The following is a 16,262-nucleotide window of genomic DNA, read 5'->3' as shown; positions in this document are numbered from 1 at the left end:
CCCCTCAGGGGAGCCAGCTTTACTGTTTACCCCCCTTATGCATAAGTCTACCTCCTCTTTTAACAAAGCATTGCTTGCTTTCCTGTTGGGTACATTTCTTATTCCTATGACTTTGGAATCCGAGAGCCTAATTTAATCACTGGAAAAAATTGGAAAGCTTTGGGCACTGGAGAAGACTCTGGCTGCAAAAGGCAAGTGGCCACTGGGACTATTTTGCTCCCATGTCTCTGCTGCTGGTAGATCTCTCCTGGAGTCCCTGGCCTAAAGTCTGACAAGGCAATGCTTTATTCTCTTTAGCTTTCTCTGATTTTCTGAGCCCTCTTCTGTTTGGTTGGATTGTATGCACGTCTGTATAGGTGCACCCTGGAGGGCTCCTGGCTATGCTTTGTTTTTCTGATTTGAATATAGTTGATACTTTTCTTTATGCTGAAAACAGTGGGGAGAGCTGCTTTTATCAATTACTGTTAATGGAATAGGTTGGCCCTGCCGATTAGGACTAGGCTAAACTGGACCCCACTGCTCCTCTTTTCTCTTTGTTTGTTTACTTGGTTAGACATTTAGTTGAGTACCAGTAATCTGAATAAACCTTCCAATCCTTGCATCAACTTTTGGACTTTCAGGTCATTTGTTTAAGGCGAGAGGGCAAGCGGAGCCTGATCTGTCAGTAACATTCATGCTTCCTCCCAATGAAGAGTAGTTTCTAAATTGTACAGATAACCAAAGGGGAAGGAACAGTGAAGAGATGAGAGAGCAGCCAACATTTTAAGTTGTTGGAAGACTAGACTCGTGAGAAGAAATATAGTGGAAATACATGGACTTGATGACAGCACTGGTACCTGGGAAGGAGGTCAGTGAGGGGAAGGGCAGTCCGGGGTAGGTAGAAACTGGAAGTAAATGAGCCCAAATTGTAACATTAGGAACTAGCTCAATGGATGGATGAATAGTAGAATTTTGGTGTGAGATTGTTTCCCAAAAGGCATCAGGAAGAAATAAAGATATGAGAAGATTGAGAAGAGAGTTAAGAGACATAGGATAGATAGAAATGTTAGATTGAATCCCTGAGAGGCAAAAGAGTAAACTGAGGTCAGAGAATATTTGAAGAGATAATGACCAAGAATATAAAGAATGCAAAGAAAACTGAAGACCTCATATGGAAATGGTTTATAGGCTACCGAACAGGAGGAATTAGGAACAGTCTGGAGATAGTGGAATATTCCCCCACAAAAGGAACCTCAAAATGTGACTTTATTTAGAAATAAGCTAGAAAGAGGCAAGAAGAATCCTGCCTACAAGCCTTAGAGAGCATGGCCCCAGTTAGTGATAATTTGTTATGGTAGCCTTAGGAAACTAATGCACAGTTCTATACTGGGATCTCTTAGCAGAACTCTAAGAATTTTGACATAAAGTCTAGAACATCCTGCAGTGAAAAGAATCTGACTGTCATTGGACTTTTCTCCACAGCAACACTAAAATGCAAGAAGTCAAAGGAGTAATAGTTTAAAACTGTTAAATAGGCAGACTTTGAGCTTAGGATGTTATTTCTGGCTGCTTATTTAAATGGGAGGGTAAAATAAAGATATCATCCTGTATAAAATCTCACAGTATGCCACATATAGGCCCCTCTGAAAATAATTTTGGAGAATGTATTCTAGCAAAAAAAAAAAGTCTAGGAGGCCAGGAGGAAGAAATGTAATATAGGAAATAAAAGGAAGTATGGATTTTGATGACTTTTATATAAAAAGCAATAACAACTTTAGTTTCTAGGGTCATGATAGAGTAGATAATCACAAAATTCTCCACTAAAAAATAATTTCAAATGCTGTATAAACTGTACAAATATTCAGTCAAAGACATAGTTGAGCTTGAAGAAAATGGGAATCAAAAACCAAAGAGATTCAGAAGAAGCAGTGGTGCTAGAGCCCATGCCTGTGGTGAGGGAGGTGTCTGTATGTAGACCTTTGCAAACAAGAGCTGTGAAAATACAGTCCCGAGAGTAAGCAGTGGGGGATTTTAAAAAGTATATAAATAATTATTTGAAATTATAACTTAATGCTATTTCAGCATATCAGATATTAGGGCATGAGGAAGATGAGGTATGATATCTGAAAGAGATCAGCGGTGCTAAGAATATGCTAAGGACATAGACATATAGATATTGATCTTCTTTTAGATATTGATGGGGGAATTTGAACATTAGTATGGATCAGATAAGCATAAGATAGGAATGATCACTATTGAAAAAAACAGAAGGCATAATTTTTATACCTACAGCTGGGGGATGAGCGGGGGAACCCTCATGTAACCTGTGAAGGTAGGAAGGAGAAAAAGTGAAACAAACAAAAAGATGAGATCAGGTGTCTGAAATAAGCTCAAAGAATAATTACCATAAATGTATGGGGGGTTAAACTTAATCAACAGATTCTCTAATGGATAGAAAACAAGATACTATATTATTTATAAAAAACATTTCAGAGGACACAGGTTGAAGATAAGCTGATGGAAAAAGTCACACTTGTTAAATAAAATCAAAAAAGAAAGGAACAGTAAGATCAAGGGAGTAAACAGGAACATGTGCACATGTAATAATATAGCTCTGAGATATAGGAAACAGTAATTGATGTTATGTCATGGATTTAGCAATTGTAGTTATAAATTTGACATTGTCCTCTCAAATTGAGGCCATGAGACAAAAAGTAAGCAGAGAGAGAGAGATTTGGATAAGTTAATGAATTCTATTTACCATGTTTATAGAACTTACACAACAAAAGCAGGATGTACAGTATTTGGAGGGCATGTGGATTAGGCACAAGCTTTATTTTTTAATGGACCAGGAAAGAAACCTCCAATTCTAAAGAATCAATAGTAGAGAGGTTCTTTTCTCTAACTATAGAGCTATAAAAATCATACATTATTAACAAAATATAGCAAAAACATCCCATATGGCTGGAAATGAAAAAAGCTTACAATAAAATAACCCTCAGGTTAAATAGAAAATGATAAAAATAGCAAAATTTTAGAACTGAGTGACAGTAAAAGCACCGTAGGTGAGAGATGCAGCTAATGGAATACATCGAAGGCAACATGTAGCTTTTGTTATCCAAGAGAAAACCACAAAGTCTGAAGCTCCACAAGCTCAATGTTGGACTCGAGTAACTAGAAAAACTGCAACACAGTAAATCCGAAGAAACAAGGAAGGAAATAAAATAAAAAAAAAAATCAGAAGAAAGAAATGTAAGTGCAGGAAGTCAGTAACAAAGTAAAAACAATGAATAAAAGCCAAAGAGCCAAAAGTTGATTCTTTGAAAAACTTAATCGGAGGCTAGATGTAGCTCTTGAATGGCAGATGAAGAAAAAATATATACATATATTATGATAAACAAAATGCAAAATAGGTTAAGAAAATTATAGAGCATTTTCTTAGTCTACTAAAAGAATATGATGAATTTTTTTTACCAGTACAGTTAAAAAATTTATGTGAAAAGCATGTATCGCTAAGACATTGACACGAGAAAATAAAAACTCAGGTAAATCAGGAAATATTAAATAAATTGTAATGATTATCAAAACGATTAGTCTTCCCTGCAATAGGAAAAGAAGCATAGTTTGACAAATGAGTTCTGTTAACTCTTAAGGAACAAAAAATGCTCATTTATAAAATTTTTAATAGAACAAAGAAAAAAGCAAATTGGGTTTGATTTTTTTTTTTTTTTTTTTTGACCAGTAGGGGGATCGCAACCCTCGGCCCGCACCGGCCATCCCTACATAGGGATCCAAACCCGCGGCCTCGGTGCTACCAGCACTGCACTCTCCCAAGTGAGCCACGGGGCCAGCCCCGGCCCCGGTTTGATATTTTTAATAGATTTCATAGCAGTTTTGAGTTTATAGAGAAATTGAGCAAGAACTGCCCCCCCCACACTTTCTCCTATTATTAGCATGTTACATTAGTGTGGCACATTTATTACAATTATGAACCGATATTGGTGTGTTATTTCTATCTTAACTTTACATCGTGTTCTCTCTTTGTACAGTTCTGTGGGTTTTGCCAAACGCATAATGGCATGTATTCTTCATTACAGTGCCATACAGAATAGCTTTGCTGCCAGATCCTCCGTGCTCCACCTATTTATTCCTCCCTTCTTCCCTTCTCCCCTGGAACTCTTGTACCCATTGATTTTTTTTCCCCACTACTTCAAACGTTTATCATTTCTTTGTATTGGGGACATTCAATATCCTCTTCTCTAGCTAATTGAAAGCATACAATAAATTATTGTTAATTATAGTCACCCTACAGTGCTATAGAATACTAGATCTTATTGCTCCTATCTTAAGTTTGATTTTGATAACAAAAACCAGAGAAGTTTAGGTTAAAAAATATATTGGCCAACTTTACTTATAATGAAGAACACTAAGAAATCAAATCTAGCAGAGTATTAAAAAATAATACATTGTGACAGAGTTAAATTAATCACAAAAGTAGAAGGATGGTTCAGTGTTTAAAAAAATCTGCTAACATAGTTTACTGCATTAATGGCAAGGAACAAGCAATTGCATCATCAATGATGTAGAAAAAACATTTGATAAAATTTTCTAAAATGGAATCAACCCTTAGCAAATAAAGTAGAAGAAAAAAAATTTTTTTTTGACTTGTATAAAGGCTTCTAAAAACCTATAGCAGACATCATTCTTAGTGGAAGAAACAAAAGTTACAACTCGTTCCTTTTCAGGTTAGGAAGATAAGGAAGGCTGTGTTACTTCTACTTGTCCACATATTATAAGACACCTGACCAATGCAGTAAGATTACAAAAAAAAGTAAAGAAGCGAGAGAGATAATTGTCATTATTTCTAAGTGAGATAACTTACATAGTTAACCAGAGTCAGCAGAAACTATTAGCAGCAATACAAGAATTCAGCTAAATTGCCAGCTATAAGAGCAACATATAAAAACCAGTAGCTTTCCTGTATTTTGGGAGTAACCAATTATAAACTATGACAATAATAAGGTACCATTTAAATAGTGACATAAACTGAAAGCTATCTAGGAATAAATCTATGATACAATGCATAAAACATATAAGGGAAATTTAAAATTCTATTACAAGAGTTTTATTATGGTACTAAATAGCATAAATGCTCTTTCATAAATGGCTTCATTGAATATTGTGAAGATGTTACATTTCCCCCCCATTAAAATTTAGATTCAGTTCAATCAACATCTAAGCAAGAATTTTTTTGAAGGGGTAGAGTTGAGTCTGAAATTTATATGGGAGAATAAATATGGAAAAAACGATCCTGTCTTGACAAGGTATTAATATCTAGCAGAAGTTGTCAAACTACAACCCACAAGCTGAATCTGGGCTACTGCCCATTTTGTAAATAAAGTTTTATTGGGACACAGTCATATCCATTCTTTTACATAATGTCTATGGCTGCTTTCATGCTGCAATGAAAGAGCACAGTCTGTGAGGCCTGCTGCATCTGGCACTTTACAGAAAGAATTTGGCGACCTTTGCTCTACAGCATCTGACATAGAATCAGAATAGAACATAGTCCAGACTCATTCCTATGTACATATGGGAACTTGGTGTATTCATTCCCAGAAATTGGTACTAGGAAAATTGGCTCACAAAAGTAGAAAAATGAAACTATTTCCACACCTCATACTATAAACAAAGCTCCAAGTAGAATAAATACCTATCTGTTAAGGATGAAAATATAAAGCTGATAGAAGAAAATATATGAATGTATTTTCGCAAGCTTATGGTAGAGAAAGATTTATTGCATAAGATTCAGAGTACAGAGTATAAAAAGAAAATCGAATACATTGGAATACATCAAAATGAATGCTTTTTGTTTAATGGCAGTAATAATAGAAAAATTAATAGATGGTGGAAAAATAATTGTCATGTTTTTAATAGATCATGATCAATATTTAGAATATACAAGGGACTCTGGAAAATTCAGAAAATAGAAGGGAGGAGACCAGTATAAAAGAGGACAACGTCTATGAACTGGCAATTCATAGGAGGAGAATCATGCATATACACACACACATCACTGTTGGAGATAAGCAAGTTAAAAGGAAGAGATGCCATTTTACCTATCAGTTATTAAAAGCTAGGAGCGCAGTTACTATCAAGTGCTAGCAAGGATGTGAGAAATAGAAATCCTCATGTATTGCTGCTAGGAACACAAATTGATGCATATATTTTAGGAAATCTAAGTATGTGTATGATCTGAAACTCAGTAACAGAGCTCTAGTATAGGTATCTAGGGAAATGTGTATAAAAATGGTAGTCACAGTGTTATCAGTGGTAAAAGATTGTAGTCAAGCTAGCTCTTTAGCACTAGGGGAATGGACAAGGAAAACTGCAGTGGAATGAAGTGAGAAGGAATAAACAGTGAGAAGGGATCGTTTATAGCAACATGGGTGAGTCCTAGAACAATGTTGAGAGGAAACAGAAGCATGATACTTAAAATATACAATTTATATACAAAATTTAAAACTATGTATAAGAGCCCTATATATATTTGACATATGAAATATGTGCGTACAAGCATGTGAAAAGAATTCTAAATCCTACATTAGTCTTGAAAAAGTGAATACCTGTGGTGGTGGGGGGAAGGGAATGGAACTGGGCTTGGAGGATGAAAGGGAAAGTGATAAGAAAAATGAGAACCAAAAGAAGATCCTTTCGTGGACTCATAATAATAGTAGCTCGTCAACTAGAGCATATGCTTAAGTGAATTCTGTACAATTATCCTTAAGGAGAAAGGAAATCCAGGGGCATTGTTCCTTCCAGTATTGTTAGATCCAGGTGCTAAGACCGTGTCATCAGGTATGGGTCTCTCTGCATCTTGGCTCTGTTCACCTCAGAGTCGGCTCTGATATAAGGCAGAGTCCTTTTAGTGAAACCTCTAGCTGTTTCAGGTTTATATTCTATCAGCCTGGCAACTCAGCTGAAAGAAAGAGCCTTTCTTAATATCAGCAATACTCTTCTAAAGGATATTCTTGCCTTTGATTGGCTCATTTTGTGTGATGTGTCCACTCCCGAACCAATCATATGCCAAAAGACAAAGGATGCCTGGGTCATTTGCCCATCCCTGTAACCAGGCAGTTGGAATAGCTCCACATATAGAATATGGTGGGGCATTGCCCAGAGAAAAATCAAAGAGGTATGGCTAGAATTACAGGAAGTCGATGCTAGAGAGGCAAAAAAAAAAAAAAAAAAAAAAAAAAAAAACCAAAAAAAACCCACAGGTGGCTCCTGGTGTCTTGAATCAACACTGTTAGTAGAGAGGTTAGCATGATTTGCCATGCTTATTCTAGAAAAACTGTGGGAAAGCATGGTTAACTCTAAGTATCTGAATCACAGCCACTTGCATGATACTTGATTCATATGGCCCGAAAGAATAAATCTATGACAGATAGACTTGGTATAAAGAATTAACTATGTTATCGGTGGAATTGACTATCTTAGGAGGAATGGATAGTGAACTTTCCATCTGTGGGCATATTTAAGCAGATGCTAGCCAGCCACTTGGCGGCAATTCAATATGGAAAGGTCCAAGGATTGGGAAGACAGTTGGGTTTCATCTGTGGTTTTGAATCACCCCAACAGCTTATTAAAACAGAAATTGCTGGGCCCTTTTCCCAAACTTTCTGGTTCAGTAGGTTTGGAGCGCAGCCTGAGAATTTGCATTTCTAATAAGTTCCCACATGATGCTGATGCTCCTGGTCAGGCGACCACACCTTGAGAACCATTGGATTAGATGATTTTCAATATCCTTACTGACGCTTCATTTTTATGAGATAGTTGGAAATGTTCTAAAAACTAACATCTGTATCATTTTGGCAGACCTTTCCATCTTATTTCTTTAGTTCCTGAAATGTATAAGTTCTGGCTATGTGTGCTTCTACAGTAGATGACAGTTGCATAGCTCTCTGCCTTGTGTATCACTGAGAACATTAGAGTCATTAAACAATTGTGCATTTATTGATATAAAATAAATGCACAATTGTTTAATTGGTGTTAAATAAATGCCCAGTTGTTATAAACTGGCCAGCCATTTTCTGATTTCATCCTTTTTTTAGTGCTATCTCTGTTTTTCCATAGGTTGATCTTTGTTCATCAGTTCTGTAGTAGGCTGTTCCTGAATTAGAAAAACGAAGTAATTTGGGGACAGTGTGTGTTAGTCATTTGGAGAGTAACTTTGTCATGTATAGGCATCCACCTGATGGAAAAGTCATTCCTTGGTGCTGAGCAGATTCGGCTTACTCCAGCTGCCAAGCGCCGCATCCTGCTTCACCTCCCGTCTGTGACTTTCCCCCATGAGGAGTACATGGAACACTTCAGGGACATTGCGGCATCTTGGCTCAGTGTCACCCAGAATTGTTCTAGACTCATACTCTATTTTGCCCCTTCCTTCTTTTCTCAATTTTTTTCTCTTTAATTTTGGAAATTTTACTGAAATAGTTCTCTGGGAGTGCTCTTTTGTTTTTGTAATTGTTGTCAAGGTCAAACAGTGTTTATACTTATTCTAAATTACTGTAATATAAACAAAGATAAAATCATTTGAGAGAAGTCTTGAAGAATTAGAAGGTTTATAGTCAGTACTTAATAATGAAAATTTTCAACTTAGCAACAGAGGAGATGAAATGGATGGATAACAATAAGTACCTGACAAATAGGGCCCTGAGAATTTGAGTTAAGGTGGCAACCTGCAGTGCGTGCAAGCTCCTGCTTGAAAACACTACCTCAGTCCAGGTAGCTCTTTCAGGGAGAATTGAGTATTTTAGGAAGACTTACCCAGAATACATCTTAGTGAAAATTAAATGGGGAACAGTTTAAATATTATCCTCTTTGCAACTAAGATTCTAGATTAATGGAATTTGCTTTCTTTAAAGTGGTATATGAACTGAATTTCTTATTTGGATTTTATAAATGTCCATTTCCTAATTGTCTTCTCTTTCAGACTTTAACTACAAGGAAATGTCATTCAGATTTGGCCAACATCTCATCAAGCCCTCTGTGGTGTTTCTCAAAACAGAACTGTCCTTTGCTCTCGTGAACAGGAAACCTGTGGTACCAGGACGTATCCTTTAAAAAAAAAAGAAAAAAAAAAAAGGAAAAATATAAAACCTTTGCACCTAACCCTCCAAATGAATATAGGATTGGCTTCCAGTGTCTGTCCAAAAAAGTAAACAAGGTATCCTCCTCCTCTCCTCCTTTGAAGAAACCAGGTAAGATGTTACTCACATTTATTCCGAATCCAGTTGGTGGTACCAGTAATGTGCTTGATCAGTGTTGCAGAACTTCTGAAAAGAGTTGCTTAGCAACCGTGGCTTTGGAGGTAAATTTTTGGTTGACCTTTTTTACTACGGTAGCTGTGTAGATAAATAGGTGTTTCTAAAATGGGCCCAATGAATATTGTGAGTGCTTTGTTTTCAATTTATCTGTTGTGTATTTTAGTGGTAGGTTAAAATTGGGTGGCACCTTTGTATTGTGGAAGTAAGACACTACATGAGGATTTGAGGCTGCCTTTGTTTCTTTAGCTCTTAGAGATTACTCAAGTTATGAGTTTTAATTAAATTCATACATACATACTTATGAAATTTTTTTCGTGTTAGGATCTGAAATAGCATTTTCTCTTGGGAAAAATCCCAGCTTCTAGATTGTTGTCCAGTGTCATTGGTAGTAAAGTTATTTCCCTCTGACCACTGAGTCTTTCCTCCTGTGAACTTCAGTAAGAGCTTATTGTTTCGCAGGGGGAGTAGCAGGAATTGGTGAAGTGCTTGGGAGAGTTATTTTTATGTTGTTGAAAGTATCACTGGTAATTTTGTGCATATGAATTTTATACTGACTCTTCAGAATTTTTTCTCTTTCCCCCCTAACTTAGTTTACTATTCAGAGGGCAACAAGAATAAAATTTTATATTTTAAGATAATAAGTATTTTCCACACTGAGACATGATTTCACTTTGAAATGAATTTCTTAGTAATTCTGAATGTACAAATATGCCAAGACTTCTTGGAGTAAGTTATATTTTTTTCAGTGAAAATGTTGAAAATGCTTGAGAACTTTATGAATAATCTTCTTTCCTAGCCATGTAAGAATTATACATTGAAAAAAAGACGAATAAGAAAAAAAATGTACCAGATGGTAATTGTGATTGTATAATAGACTCTAAAATTCCCTGAATCCAAATTTTAGCTAAATTTGTAAATTAACAAAACTAATGATCAAGTAATAAACTAGTAAATACATTGCATAAAATTTTTCTTCATAATATTTAAAACCTGTTCTTTTAAATTTATAAAATTGAGTCTAATTACTCAATATTAGGAAACTACATTCTTCTGTTTACTGAAGTTAAACAAACTAGAATGATTTAGGAAGAAGACCTTATAAAACAACAATTTTAAGTTATATGCCAATTTTGTATTAAGTTCTTCTAAAAGATCTTGAAGTTCTTGGAATAACAAAAGCATTTTATTTTTCATTTGATTTTGCTGCAAGTTTGTGGTGGTCTTTTCCTGTGGGAATTTTTTTAAAGCAAAATGTCTGTGAACTCAGGTGTAAAAAGAAAATCATTTAAATGCCATCTCTCTGTAGCTGCCAGCTTTAATTGACTGTTAGCAAAGACCTAAAGGAACCTGAGATGAAAATGTGAATTTAGACAAACAAATGTTATGCTTTGGACTGAGAAAATGTGAGATGCTAGAGGTGCACCACCTTTTTTTAATGGTTAAATAATGGAATAAACTATGCGATTTTTAAACTTACATCTTTATGGTAAGTAACTTGATTTGTCATGGTCTCTCTAACCAACTCTGAAAGTGGGATGTGTAAGACCTGGAGCATATATAAGTTTGAACTCAAGAAAGGTAGAAATGTCTACTTTTAGGGAAAAATCTGTAAGGAACAGTAAGCAATTTGTGAATGATAACTACTTTTTTCCAGATGGCACTAGAATCACCATTTTGGACATGAGTCCTGATTAGTTACCATATCTTTGAGTAAACGTCAAGGACATGGGGGACATTTTCTTAAAATTAACTGACCTCAGCTTGTTTGGAAGGTAGCAAGGAACCGGCCCTTTCTGAGGATGAGAACAGTGAGAACCGGAACATTTTTGGAATCAATACACTCTGTAAGGTTATTTCACATCTGCAGTGTTTAAAATGGTCTCAGGGCCAGTACGTAATGTATTCAGATAATCCTTTTTATGTGATGATTTTGTAACTTTCTATTTTACTTTACCTTTGTAAACACATTAGGTTAACAATTGTGAGAAGCATCCTAATAAGGTACTCATTTGCTTGCAGAAGGCTATAATCTTTTAGCCTGAAATATGGGAATTGAAGCTGTGGATAGCTCTGCCCACTGACATTTCATAAAATAAACGGTGAGATATCTGGAGCAGGCTTCTATCTGCTCCCAACATTCTGTCCTGCCTGCTCTAGTCTAGCCCTTTGGCATGAGTCATCTAGCTCTTTTGCAGCCTCCTTGTCTTTAGGCTTCTCCAATCCAGCCTCCTCCTCATTCTAAATCACAGCTCTGATCACTCTTGGTAACAAACTATTAATGAATCTCTGTTTTTTGAGGGAAAAGTCCAAACTCTTTAGTATAGATTTTAAAGAATGTTATTATCTTGGCTCAATCTCCCTTCTTTCTAGATGTTTCCTAAATATGTGGTGTTCTTTCCCTTTACCATGGTTTCACCTGAGATTCTACCTGTCCTTTTTATGTTACTAAAGAGCGTTGATAACTGCCCTGCCCTTTTTGGAAGAAAATGCTCTGTCCTATTTGTTTGTGACACTCCATTCCTAATTCACATGTTGATTCATTCAGTGCTTTATTACGAGCTCATACTCTATTCCAGGCACCGTGCCAAACACTTATCCCAGCCTGCCTCATGTCAGAACTATGTACATTCCTGTTTGTCTTAGCACTGAGTCATTCATTCCTGCAGGGAGGACCTGTTCTTGCATGTCTCTTTTTTCTTAGCATCCAGAAGTACTGTGTAGACAGGAGGTATGCATTTTTCCAATAATAGAATGGGGTATTGGGGGTCTGCTGAAATTCTACCTCTGCCATAGTCCCGTGCACAAAGCTGAGTCTTGTCACTGTTTAATTCCGGATTTTTCAGTATCATGTCCAAACTGTATTTTCCCAACTTTCCCTTCATGCTTGTTTAGTTACAGTTCTGTTTAAAGTTGTGTTCTGAGTTTACTGAGTGAAGTCCAAAAGGAGTGAATGAATTGATGGAAGATGAGAAAAAATTCTGCACTATTTCTTTCTGCATGTTAATTTGTTGATTGACAAGTCTGTATTTAAGGACAGTATATTGGCATCTTTATGTAAAATGGGACATTTTATTTTGTATTTTTGATGAATTCATCTTAAGAAATGGTATGCAGGTAGCCTTTGGGGAGTGTGCCATCCGTGAGAGACTTGTAAATGTCATCTTTGAACTTGTGTCCTTTCTAACATCTTGCTACCCCCTGCTCAACCCTTTTTTCTTAGAACTTGGCTCACTGACTTTTTCATAGCTTTCAGAGGAGAAAAAGAACGATCAGATCAGGGGCCAAAGATAAGCTTTTGAAGGAAGACTGTTTGCTTCATTCTCAAAAGAGCCACTTCAATCCCTCCTTGTCCCCACCTAAAGCAAACACTTCTGTTCCTTGACAACAGTGTTTAAAGCCGATTGAATAGGCTTTGGCCTCTGTGGTGCAGCACTCTAGAAGAATATGTCAGGATGTCTTTAATCTATTAATTTCTTGTTACTGGGAAATGCTTTTCAAAGTTTCTTGGTGAGAGAAGAGAATCATTTTGGAGAGTGTGTCTTCAGAATTCTGCAGCGAAGGTTTTGTTCACATGCCTCGGCGCAGCCCAGCTATTGTCCATGGCTTAAGTAAATTTGAACCATTACGGTTAATGTGTCTTCTTACTCTCCCACTCCCCTTGCATTGTGCTGTGTCTACCTCTCATCTTGAGTTGAGCATAAAAAATGAATTTGAGCATTAGTGGAATCCATTTGGGGACTAGGGCTTTTACTGTAAATAAAATTATTCATTTGTTATGCTCTGTTGTTTTCAGCAGAGTGTATTGATCTTGGGATTGCTATTCAGAATGGCATAAGGAGTGCCAACACAAGGCGGACATGGCAACATTTGTGGATGGATTGAGCGTGCTGTGTAATGACAGAGACAAACCTTGCTTGCTGGCCATACTGTATTATACAAATCATTTGTCAACAGTTTATTGAATCAGTTATTAAAAAGAGCAGATTTTTCCGAACAAGAGCATCACACACAGAATGTTATCACGGCAGAACAATGTTAGGATGTTGCATGGAGGACAGCCTTACAGAGGATTTGTGAAGAATTAAACTAGGTAACTTAAAGGACATTTCTGCTGATACATTAGAAACAAAGAGTTTAGGACAATGGAAACTGTGTTCTGAGATCCAACCTCAGTAGACTAAAACAACAACAACAACAACAACAAAACTCTGACAAATGTCTTTTAATACAAAATATTACCTTTCCAAATGAGTGATGTAAAGTTTTGTCAGTTTTCAGACCATTACCATGTTGAGTACTCCTGAAGTAAATGAAAAAATAATTAAAATAGTTCCATTACTTAACAGTGATTCTTACGGAATATGGGCTATAGATAAAAGTGCCCTTTTTGTCTTCTGTAAAAATCAGAAATACTTGTCATTTCCTGAGTAGGTTGTAATCTTGTGAATTCCTTTAATTGTTCAGGAAACTGCAGTTATTAGTGATCTGATGATCTTTCATTTTTCAAAAGAGTTTCTTTTTAAGCCTTCCTGTACAAGGAAAATGAGCACAAGCACTATTTTAATATCTTTATTGCTGAAGATAAATTTTTGCTCTTAAAATTGCCCTAAGCACATGCCTTGTCTTTGCTCTGTCCGTGGTGGTTGTATATCAGCTAGCTTAAACACTCTTGGAGAGATGTTCAAAGATGACCCTGCTGTCCTTTGTCCTGACTTGTAATGGGCCAAGTTGGTTTGTTTTGCAGTCTAGTTTTTGCTTGGTTTTATTTGTCAGATTGTTATGTTCAAAGATACGCATATAGCCGTGATTACTCAATTGGAGCTTTACTTTTCCTGTTTCTATGAGAAAGGGTTCCATGTAAATGTGTACCTGCCCTTGGGTTATTAGAGTAGCTTGCCACCAGGTAGAACCAGCTTTCTATCGTATTGGTCAGCAGTAGCAAAGGAAGTTCTTGGATGCTGTCATCATTCTCTAAGTTGACTAACATCTTTTTTCAGTGCCTGGAATCTACCACAGAGGATCTTGCCAACCCCCCTTGTAAGATAAACCTTGTGTGACCATCATCCATCTTGACTTCTTATCTAACGAATTACTGTACAGAAAAGAAATACATTTTATCTCAAATGCTAGCTCACGAGTTGGTAGTGAGGTGACAGTGTTGAGGAAGATCTTGAAGTTGCACGTGGGGTCACCAGGCAGTAACCACGTGGGTGCCACAGGGGAAAGAGAAGCCCTGCTTGTCAGCCTCTTTCCCTTCCAAGTTCAGTTTTTATTCCTGGAGCTGAGACTGGCATCTTTATTTTTATTATAGACAGAATGATGGATTATTGGGACCCGACACTGAAAGAATTAAATAGGTACTTTGTATGTGTGCAAGGAAGGTTTGAAATTGGATGGTGAAAAATGTGTGGATTTATACACTTTGCCCTAGCTCCTTCGAATGAAGGTGACTAACCCGTGAAACAGTGTACCTGAAGCATGTACCTGTTGGGCTCTAGATCTCAGGTGGGCTCCTTCCTGCTATCCACCGTCTCTCCTTGTTGACTCTCCTAACTCCTTGCCGCCTGCTTCCTGATGAGGACACACAGCACGTGGTGGCCTTGTGGTTCGCCTGGTCCCTGTTGCTTCATGACTTAGTTTTGAGTATCTTTCCTTGATCTGGATCTCTTCTCTGTAGGATTTACCTTCTAGCTTCAGACCCTCCTGTGAATGGGGCAGGATGGGCTGGCCTGACATGGTTATGTATTACAGGAGGAATATTCAACTGGCTTTTTGATCAGGGCTTTTAGCAGGTACATTTCTCAGAATTTGCACCAGGCTATAGAATCATGTTCACAACCAAAAAAAAAAGGATACGTTTACAAATTGCTAATCTATATAGAATATAATTATTTTCATGTGTGTGTATGTGGGGGGGATATTAGGAATGCTCTCTTGAATTCTAGCAAATGGTGGGATGATAATTATATGTATCAAAATAACACTGTATATTTCTCATATTAATTTCTAACATGGGTGTCCTGTAATGTGGAAAGCTATTCCAACTTCTATTTATTTCCACATATAACTTTCTCAGGTAATTTTAAACTGCCATGGTTAACAATTACTGAACTCTGTTCATTATATTCTGAGCATATTTTTGACCTGTTTTCTATGCAAGTCATCAGATTGTAAGGAAGAGGAAAAGCCTGGTCATGATGTTGCCAGCCTTGCACTTGTAAAGAAATATAATTAGAAGTAATGAATGGAAGAATACATCACTATTCATAAGAAATGTCATGTAATTAACTCAAATAATGCAAAATGTATTCTAATTTTCATTTGGCATGAAAATAGACTTGTTAGAACATCAGTAGGCAGTTAATGTTTATCTTATATTTTCATGCACATATCAAAACTGTTAAAATTTACTGAGTGAATATACATGGATTTTCTACAACACAGTAAGTCAAGATGGCTTTCTTAATAGAGCCTTATGTGTATTCCTTATTTATTATATGTGCATAACTCGTATATATGTTCAATTCTTAGAATTAGCATAATTAATTTATATTTACTGCAAATTAATGATCTAATTTATTTACTTAGCTCCCATTTCCTTTCTCAAACTAAATGACTGAAAAAAATAACTATAAATTTACAAATAGCTCTTGGGGACAAATCCTAAATTGGCCCTATCCTAAGAACTCTCTACAATACTAGATAGCTGAGCTAGTTTTGTAATCTAAACTGTTTTCCTGGGATTTTTTTCTACAGGCTTTCAATATATTTCAGGAGTCTTGGTTTGCCTTACATGTACCCACAGCTGGGGGTTAGGACATGCATGGACATGTCTTAGGCAGGGGAGTTATTTTTGTATGTAGCAATTAGTATGACATGTGGCACTGACCATCAGAGGTAGTTCCTGGAAGCTCTCTGCTGTGCCAGACATCAACCTATTAATTTCTGCTTTGT

The 16,262-nt window shown here is 36.5% G+C and overlaps 1 protein-coding gene across 5 annotated transcripts in view; it reads left to right on the top strand.

Moving 5' to 3' along the window:
- The window catches only part of FHIT (fragile histidine triad diadenosine triphosphatase), a 1,434,235-nt gene that overhangs the window by 640,150 nt on the left and 777,823 nt on the right, over nucleotides 1–16,262 (top strand). For all 5 annotated transcript variants that reach the window (XM_063115080.1, XM_063115076.1, XM_063115077.1 and 2 more), the window contains one exon: nucleotides 8,975–9,094. In XM_063115080.1, the coding sequence (XP_062971150.1) occupies nucleotides 8,992–9,094 (103 nt within the window). In that variant the 5' untranslated portion in view covers nucleotides 8,975–8,991. The remainder of the gene's footprint in view (nucleotides 1–8,974; nucleotides 9,095–16,262) is intronic.

The sequence above is a fragment of the Cynocephalus volans genome, chromosome 11 (assembly GCF_027409185.1).
Source record: "Cynocephalus volans isolate mCynVol1 chromosome 11, mCynVol1.pri, whole genome shotgun sequence".
NCBI lineage: Eukaryota > Metazoa > Chordata > Mammalia > Dermoptera > Cynocephalidae > Cynocephalus > Cynocephalus volans.
The sequence above is the reverse complement of the archived record's forward strand: the minus strand, read 5'-3'. Positions and strand labels throughout refer to the sequence as shown.